At 33.2% G+C, this 9,093-nt stretch overlaps 2 protein-coding genes across 5 annotated transcripts; both read left to right on the top strand.

Annotated features, from left to right (window-relative positions):
* Nucleotides 238-4,707, top strand: LOC107637725 (transmembrane protein 56-B). Of its 4 annotated transcripts, none has more exons than XM_016341164.2 (9): nucleotides 238-368; nucleotides 1,009-1,172; nucleotides 2,152-2,240; nucleotides 2,327-2,465; nucleotides 2,769-2,843; nucleotides 3,003-3,124; nucleotides 3,200-3,275; nucleotides 4,045-4,104; nucleotides 4,377-4,707. In XM_016341164.2, exons 2-9 carry the CDS (start codon nucleotides 1,050-1,052, stop codon nucleotides 4,521-4,523), a joined length of 831 nt encoding a protein of 276 aa, XP_016196650.2. In that variant the 5' UTR covers nucleotides 238-368; nucleotides 1,009-1,049; the 3' UTR covers nucleotides 4,524-4,707. The 4 variants fall into 4 exon arrangements, with proteins under 4 accessions (XP_016196650.2, XP_016196613.2, XP_016196732.1 ...); XM_016341127.2 differs by having other exon boundaries at nucleotides 244-358; XM_016341246.2 differs by having other exon boundaries at nucleotides 279-371; nucleotides 1,010-1,172.
* Nucleotides 4,951-7,809, top strand: LOC107637611 (zinc finger protein VAR3, chloroplastic-like). The gene is made up of 6 exons (XM_016341033.2): nucleotides 4,951-5,376; nucleotides 5,885-6,002; nucleotides 6,193-6,527; nucleotides 6,627-6,758; nucleotides 6,837-6,935; nucleotides 7,034-7,809. The coding sequence occupies exons 1-6, from the start codon at nucleotides 5,093-5,095 to the stop codon at nucleotides 7,485-7,487; spliced, it is 1,422 nt and encodes a 473-aa protein (XP_016196519.1). The 5' UTR covers nucleotides 4,951-5,092; the 3' UTR covers nucleotides 7,488-7,809.

The following is a 9,093-nucleotide window of genomic DNA, read 5'->3' on the forward strand; positions in this document are numbered from 1 at the left end:
TTAAAATATTGTTGTTATTAATAAATTTAAAAAATACTGTTGTTAATATTTTTTTTTTACCAAAAATAAAAGATTCGAACCTGTAAGTTCTTAATTGAGTATGAAGAGACTGTCATTTTTGAGCTATAACTCATTGGTTTTGTTGTTAATAATTTGGCCGTTAACATTTGTAATAGTTTACTCTATTTTTTAATAGTGAATATTCATATATAATGAGAATATAAATCCCCACTCTTAATAATTGTCAATACTAGGCATTCTAGAAGATAAGAGTGTGAGTAAAGGGATAAAACAAAACGAAAATGCAATTCATTCTTCTTTTTCCGTAGAAATGCCTGCGTAGCATTTCTCTCTCTCTCTCTCTCTCTCTGGTACTCTGTCTCTCTAAAGTTTCAAGCTTTGAATTCAATTGAATTTAATGTGGCTAATAGTAGTAGTTATGAATGGGGTACCCCAGATTCCTTTTACCATTTTCTTTCTTTTTTTAGTCTTTTCCTTATTTCAATTCATTTTCTTTTCCCTTTTTGTTTTTTTCCGGTTAACTCTTTTCTGTTCTTCGTTCTATTTCCAGCTCTTTCTTTTTGTTTTCTTTCCATTGTTCTTAGGTAACGCATTAGCACCTTTGTTTGATTCATTGTTGTTGTTTGTTACAATATGTGATGAAGTTCCCTCTCCTTTTGTGTCCATTTGTTGATTTTATATGATGAGAGGTTTGTTTGTTTTCCAAGAAATTATACATAATCTTAAATTGGTTCCTTACCTATGGGATTAGCTAGTCAACTTGCATTTCTTGTGATGAACTAATTAATAATTATTATTCATTATTTAGAGGTTTCATTTTTCTAATATATGCTTAGTTATTGTTAATTTATTGTATTTCAGTTGTTGCTTGTTGGTGAGATTACTTACAAGTTAAAACTGTTCTTTATTGTATGTATGTTTGAACTTTGAAGTAGTTGTCTTTGAGCTGTGGCACTCAGATATGAATTGTGATTTCTTTTTGGTGCAGTTTGTTCTGATTTAGTAATTTTCAACAAGGAGGAGATTGGATGGGACTTATTGCTTCTTTCGATTTCTCGGCCGGTTCTGTTTTGTCTTATGACTTTGCTAGTTCTAGAAAAGAATTTCAATGGCTGGCATCTGTATTCACAGGCATCATCTTTTGTGTTATTGTAAGTCAAGTCCAATAGTTATGAGTGGCTTTCATGTAGAAAATATCAAATTAGATAACTTTTTAGGAATTTAAAGGAGGATGGAATGCAGCAATAGCATTTTACGAGAACATATGATTAACAGAAAGAAAGAATATGATTTTTATATATTACCTTTTTTTTTTGTTATTGTTAGAGTGTATGTAGTTTTTTTCTGTTCCCAATAATGGTTGCTTTGAAAATTTGTTACCCTCCTAAATTAAAATATTGTAAACTAGAGGAACTAACTTGTACAAAGGACAACACAAGAAATCAAATTGTGGAGTGGAACATCATTCAAAAAGCATGATTTGTTATAAAAAGCAAACCTGCCTATTCGTGTCTATTTTTATGATGATGTTTGTAGCGGTTTGTATTGGATGCATGTTCAAGTGGGTAGTTTAAGGTTATTGATGTACTGAAATTACAATTAAGCTAGTTTCGAAACAAATAAACCTTTTCGATTGCTCTATTAGCTACTTCAGTTCAAAGAAATATGTTTTGGTCCTGTTCTTAAGTTTTTTCTTTTTCTTTTTGTTACTCCCGAGATAACTTTCTGTAGATGATGAACCATTGCTTTAACAATTCTGAAGAAGAATCGAAGTTTTCACTACCTGACAAAATATTTGATTAAGTTGTTGTCAACATAAACACTTGGTGATGATTTTAGCCGTACTGCTTATATATACTTCCAGGAAGAGAATTTATATTCCTTTATAGCTCACTTAGATTTGGACTTGTTCTAAAGACCATGAAGATCATTTTAGCTGACCTTGCCTTGTTCAAGGATGAAATTAGCCCTGACTGTTTGTTATTGTGGATTCCCGACTCCCTAGTCTTTACCCCTTTCCAATTGTTCTTGTCATTAAAAATATGTCCTGATTTATATGAATAGGATATATTGCTAAAAGAATTATTGACCTATCAATTTGTAAATTGTTTCTTTTTTATTATCTTGAAGGTTTATAGATTGATGGATATTATGAGTTCTCTGTTGTTCATGAGATATGGCAAATTGAGCAATAAACAGAAAATAGAATGGAATAACAGGTAAAATTCCTTGCGGTATGATTTCAGTCTATAGCTTTGTTCCATAATTGATACTTTTGCTTGAACAACAACATTTTGTATTGCAGGGGATTCTCTACTGTTCATGCTATTTTTGCATCTGTTGTATCCTTTTACCTCCTCATGAGATCAGATCTCTTCAGTGACGATTCACGTGAAGAGCTAATTGTTCATAGATCGTCTACTTTCTCAAATTCAGTATTGGGAGTAAGTCTCTGTTATGACAAAAGTTAATCTTAAGTCTGTACATTTTATTAACTCCATTACATGCATCATGTCATTACATAAACTGGATAGACTTGTGATAATTCTTACTGTTACTTTGTCTGCTGCATACAACATATTTAAGTATATTTTTTCTATGCTTTAATTTGCCTTTAGCTCCCTTTTTTTGTCACTGAATGTCTCTTTCTCCTAATCTTCTTAGTAATGTTATTTTTTAGGAGTTATTACTATGCTGATTGTTCAATTAGTTTGTTTGCTAATATATTCTTCCTTTACTTTTTCCAGATTTCTGTAGGTTATTTTCTAACAGATTTGGCAATGATTCTTTGGTATTATCCAGCTTTAGGGGGTATGGAATATGTAAGTTGACAACATAAGTTTTCTTGCTATTGATGATGTATTACATGATATCGGATACCGTGTTCTTTCAGCATCTCTTTTACTTTCAAGATGCATTGAACACAATTGCAAGTTATGTGATTTAGAAGTGGCAGACGAACCTCATTCGTTTACATGTAGATTCTGCACCACGGGCTATCCTTGTTTTCAATCATCCAAGCTTTGCTAAGTGGTCAAGCACAGATCTACATACTGATGGTTCTTTTCACTGAGAGCACAACTCCTTTCGTAAATCTAAGATGGTAATATACTCTTCTGTTGAAATCCCTTTCTCTTTTACGTGCATCGAAATATTGATGTTTTAATTGCATATACAGGCACTTGGATGTATCTGGTCTCAAGAGCTCCAAACTTTACATTTGGAATGGCGTTGCTTTGTTCTTCGGGTGGTTGGTACTGTCTGAACATACTTTTCATCTCAACTCTAGTTCCACTATTTTGATTAGGTTGCAAAAAGTACCTTAAGGAATTGTATATGGCCATGTATGATTTTGTTTTGGTTCTTTATTTTTGCACTTTTCCTCTTTAGGTTCTGGATGAACCATATTTGGGCTAAACGGGCAAGATAGAAAGCAATAGTTAACAAAATAAGTAGAAGGGATGATCAAAAGGGTTTTAAGTTCTAACCATGAAAAATGTGGACTGCTGCATGTCTGAGTATGAATCCTGATGGAGAAGTTTTTTCTGTCTTGGAGAAAAACATTATTTTTTTTTTAAAAATAAACTTACAAAACTATTAAAGTGGTTGACATGAGCTTCTGAAGGCTTATGTATGTTAAGAGTCATGAAACCATCTCTGGTAAAAACTTAAGATATATTAGTTAGAGGCACATGAATAGTTATATATCTTCATACCCTCTTGTATTGGAAGCATTTGGTACTTGTCTTGAGACAGAAAGGAGAAATATATAAAACAGAGATGCATCTCCTCTCCTGTATTCCTTTTCGTTTGTCGTGTAGAAAATCGACTTAAAATATTTCCTAATTGTGTCCTCTGTTTTAGAATTACAAAAATTATCCAACAAGGACACATGCATCTACATGGTATCACAATGGTTTGTTTATGTTTCATAGATTATAAATTCAAGTATGGGACTACTTTACTCTAGTTCTTATTGTTTGTCTTACTGACTTTTATCCCCTCATATTTTCTGCGCTGCAGATTGCTAGGATTATTCTTTTCATATTCTTTTTTCTCCACATGTATAACCATTTTGATGAGGCAAGCATTCTTCTGTGTTATCCATCCTCTATGGAAAAATGTTGTGTACTCATTGTACTTCGTACACCGAGCCAACTCTACACTCTACAGACGTGTGATGGCTCGGTGTACGATGCAAAAGTTAGCATAAATGACTTAACTTTGTCTTGTATGTAGCTGTTTACTCCCTCCGTCCAGGAATAACCCACATCGCTAAAATTGGTAAGTGTGGTTATTTCTGAACGGAGAGAGTAGTAAATGAATCTAAACTATTTCTTGTTACCAATTTTCAGGTCAAGCAGATCTTCCCTCTGGGTTACTATAGCGTGCTCACGGTGCCTGCTATGTTGGCTATGATGAACATATATTGGTTCTGGAAGATTGCGAGGGGAATGGTTAAAACTCTTGCGAAAGCAAAAGCGAAAAAGCATGACGAGTGAGCTTACCACGCAACCCTGCATTCCATGTACAAAAAACCAGTGCCTTGATGCATGAGATGGCCATTTTGATTGATTTTAAGTACAGTTGCAACCAACATTTTCTTGTTAACTAGTAAGATTCAGTGATGATGTATATTCTGAACCATTGCTTTCTATAAATTACAGGAGCTAAATTTCTAAAAAAGTATCCAACAACATTTAAACATGGAATCAATAAAAGTAAACTATGGTCTACAAGACATACGAACACATTTTTAAAATATAAAACTAATATATAAACAATTAATATTAGTGTTTTTATATTTTATTAAGTTGATAATTAAAAGATATTAAATAATTTAATAAATTTAATTAAATTATTATTTAATAATTTTTATCTATCAACTTTATACCAAGTTAACTATCTTTAAATTAAGTCGGTGAGATTTTACTATGTTCGCGAATGTAAATTCCAAAAGAATTCCGTTGATATTGCAGAAGAAAAGACTCAAAAGAGCTACATGAAAACTGAAACAACTACCATAAACATCACCATAGACAGTTAGGCAGTGTTTGGAAAGAGAATAAGTATGATCATACGAAGTGTTTGGAAGCATCGTGTGGCTCCAACAACTTCCTTCGTCTCCTCCTCAACTTCACTACTCTCTCACACTCTCGCGCCGGAGAAGGAACAACAATCGCCGCCGCTTCTCGTTTCGCACCCCTGGCCTGAATGGATTCACCTCATCGACTTCCTGCTCAAGAGAGGCTACTTTGTTGCCAATCACGAACTCAGTTTTGGTCCAAAAGAATTATCCAATGCTATTAGGACCGCATGCCTCAATTTCGGTAGAGACCATTTTGATCTTTTGAGGTAAAAAGAAACAAGAGAAAATGAATTTGGATTTTGGGTTATGCACGCAAAGTGTTTGTGTTTATGATTCAGATAGTTTCACATGAAAATTGTTGTGCACGCAAGGTGTTTGTTCTTTGGGTCTGTGATATTTTTACATAAAAATGAGTATCACATTTCAGAGGATGTGTTTTCACTTTAAATTCAAACAAGGAGCCTTCATTCTAGGGCTATGAGGTGTAATAAATGAACTTGAGTAATGTACTGATCATGCTTGCTACCTAAAAGTAAACAATCATATGACAATCATCTTCCGGTCATGGTTTAATGATTGTAATTTTAGGGTTAATGCAATTTTCCTGCTAATGAACTTGGGTTAATGAAGTTTTATCCTATATTTGCAATTTGATGATATTTAATTAAAGTGAATGACATTATCATGCAATTTGTTTTTATTGTTTTAAAGTCCATTACCTAGTGAGCTTCATAGTAAGTAATCAATTTGTTTTGCAAATGACTTTGCTGTCAGGTTCTTGCCTAGAAAAGATATAGCAAATACTGTAGCATTCGGATGTCCTAGCTTAGACAGGAAAGTGATAAACTCAGCGAAGCGTCTGAGGGCACATTTGAACTTTGATGAGGGAAATGTAAGTGATGACTAAGTTTCTACTATCATATACTTTGCAAATTTATGCTCTCTTTTCTCTATTTTATTGTGTTTTTGTCTTGGCTTCTTTTGTATACTCCTTTTCGTAAACTTTTGTTTTTCTTTTATAAAAAAGAGCATATTCTGCAATTTCTTTAACTAAAGAACTGCATGCCTGATGCTGCGGCCAGGTTTGCAGCTCCTGTAATTTGAGAGGGGAATGCGACAGGGCATTCGTGAAGGCCCGTGAAGATCAAGGTGGAAGAACAGTAGATGTTATGCGCATTATTTTGACTTATGGTCTTGACCCAATTATCGGTTCGGTGGATAACAAAACATGTCTAAAAAAGAATGTCAAAGAATCTGTGAGAAGTCTTCTCAACGAAATAGTAGAGCACAGTACTAGCAACAAAAATCCTTATCTTCCAGACACCACGGAGGCTGTTCCTGAACAACTGCACCCAGATCGGCAAGACAAGGGCAACATAGATGTTCCTATGAAGCAAGGCGACTGGGTTTGTCCCAAGTAGAGCATAATTTTCATCCAGCAACTACATATTGTAATAATTATTGCATTTTCTTCTTCACTTTCTTAAAATTTCACACTTAATTTTTCATTGGCTAGATGCAACTTCCTCAACTTCGCCAGAAATATCAGGTGCTTGCGCTGCGACAGTCTATGTGAGCAAAAAATTAAGCAATTTAAGGAGGATAACAACCACCTACCGTTGAAGAAAGGAGACTGGATATGCAACACGTAATGCTTGTTCATAAAATTTGGCGTTTCTCACTGGTATTTAATCTCTAATAACGACCATGACTTTGATTCTTGCAGATGCAACTTCCTAAATTTCGCAAAGAACACAAGATGTTTTCAATGCAAAGAAAAGCCTCCCAAGCGGCACCTTAATCCAGGGGAGTGGGAATGCGACTCGTAGGTTCTTTCTTATTAAATCATAGCATTTTGAAATTCAAACATTTTCCCATCCCCATCACTTGATTTTGAGGTGATTGGATTTCCTTTCTGTGTAGGTGTAACTACATCAATTTCAGAAGAAACATGGTTTGTCTCAAATGTGATCACAGACGGCCTAAGGCGTCTTCTCTTCAACCCGAACAAGAACATAACAACCATCATAAGAATAACAAATTGACACATTCAGGACATCAGGTTGGTTGCCGTGACAAATCGCTGATGGAGTCAGAAAGACAGAACAGCAGGAGAGGTTCACTTACTTGGAGATTCGTAGAGGATAAAAATGAAAATCACAAGCGCTCAAGTAAATTGAAGGATCCCTCTCAATTTATTGATTTTCCTATTGCTGGAGGTAAGACCAGCTTATCTGAGCCACAAAGAAGAGAAGCATATAAGAATGAGTTGCTGAGTCAGAGTGAAACAGATGATGACTTATGGTCTGATGATAACGTGAGTACTGATGAGGAAGAGATGTCTGAATGGTTTGGGAGTGCAAAGAAAGTAAGGTAGGATTCTGGAAGTGATTATAAGTTTGAATATGGAGCAAGAGTATAAGACATTATTCCATATCTGCAAAGAATGGTGAGAATTAGTTAAATTTGCTAGATTGGACATATTTATTAATTTAAAGGCCAAACAATTTTGTTTTGGGATAAAAAGTAACTCCATTTGCCTTGGAACAAACTTGAAACTTTAACTTTATATTACATGGTTAGAAAATGATGAAGGGAATTCAATTTTTGTTAAATGAATACTAAAACCAAACTGTAGTACTTCTTTATGTATCAATTCTTATAAATAAAAAAAAGGTACCAAATCTCTTGTTAGGAAATTCGGGTCTTAATTTCTTTTAACGGAGTTAAAATGTATATTTATCAAATTATAGAAATTTTAAAAATAAGACAAAATTTTCACTTTTTATGTTCTATTAGTATAACAAAAATTTACATAGATAACAAATTATGTATTATCATATTAATGAAAATAATTACTTTTTAAATTAATTATTTTTAAAAATATTTAAACATATAAATTTGATTAGATGACTTTGTTTATCGAGTGAATATCTATCCTTTTGTCAATGATTTCTTTTCACAACATATTTATATGACACGCTAATTATTAATATATCTTTCATTTAATTTTTATAAGTAAAAATAATTTAAAATTCACTAATATTTTACTTTTACATAATAAATTTAACAAATGTATTTAAAAAAGAAAATATAAAATATAAAAAAATTAAACGATTTTGATAATTATCTTTAAAAAATAATGAGATTCTCAACAAAAATTGTCAATCTTAATTTATTTTTAATGGAAATCAATAGTTTAACATGCTATGTAAGTTTATTCCGTTAATAAAAAAATTATTAACAAAAAGATTAATCAATTTTATAAAAATAAAGATTAAAAACCAAAAAATAAAAATCTCATTATTTTTTAAAGTGAATGTCAGGAGCCGTTTAGAGATTCTTTGATTATGTGAAGGTAGATTTTTCAAAATTAATGCCATTAGCGTAGATAGAGGTGCATGTTGTATAAATTCTGCGTATCTGTCTTCAAACCAAATCTAGTCTTGTGGTTAGTGGTCTTAGCCAATCTCTATATCTAGTTATTGGAAATGGGACCTACCTACATACCTTTATCCCAAACCCTTTTTCCATGCCGCGTTTCGCCGTTAACTACCTTTTGTTAACTACCAGTCAACGTTATCCGGCGCTGACTAACACACGACAACTTAACGGAAACCCTTTCGTGGAATCGTGGTGGACAACTCCGTCAACCTCTCCAACTCATAATTCGTAATTAATGCATTAAACTAACCACAGTTTCCGCCATTCCATTTTCCATAAGAGAAAGTTGATGCCTTTAAGGCTTTAAGTATCAAATTCAATGACTGGTAGGTTTAATGGGTTTTAGGATTTTTCAGGTTTTCATGGTGAAGGCTGTATTGGGCAGTTTTGATTTTTAGTGATATTCAGCTTTTTAAACATAAAGCTATCTTCTTTTTCTCTTTCTGTTTCTGGGTTTTGAAGGGAAAAATGTGGGGTAGGTGTTGGTGTTCTGGTGGTGCAGTTTTTGGATCTTTGAGGAAAAGGGTATCTTCAATTGT

Source organism: Arachis ipaensis, chromosome B01 (genome assembly GCF_000816755.2).
Source record: "Arachis ipaensis cultivar K30076 chromosome B01, Araip1.1, whole genome shotgun sequence".
In the NCBI taxonomy this organism is placed as follows: domain Eukaryota; kingdom Viridiplantae; phylum Streptophyta; class Magnoliopsida; order Fabales; family Fabaceae; genus Arachis; species Arachis ipaensis.

Coding starts and splice junctions, on each gene's coding strand:
- LOC107637611 (XM_016341033.2), top strand. CDS start 5,093: ATGATCATACGAAGTGTTTGGAAGCATCGTGTGGCTCCAACAACTTCC. Junction 6,759..6,836: donor GGAGACTGGATATGCAACAC/GTAATGCTTGTT, acceptor TGATTCTTGCAG/ATGCAACTTCCTAAATTTCG. Junction 6,936..7,033: donor GGGGAGTGGGAATGCGACTC/GTAGGTTCTTTC, acceptor CTTTCTGTGTAG/GTGTAACTACATCAATTTCA.
- LOC107637725 (XM_016341164.2), top strand. CDS start 1,050: ATGGGACTTATTGCTTCTTTCGATTTCTCGGCCGGTTCTGTTTTGTCT. Junction 1,173..2,151: donor GCATCATCTTTTGTGTTATT/GTAAGTCAAGTC, acceptor ATTATCTTGAAG/GTTTATAGATTGATGGATAT. Junction 4,105..4,376: donor TGTATAACCATTTTGATGAG/GCAAGCATTCTT, acceptor ACCAATTTTCAG/GTCAAGCAGATCTTCCCTCT.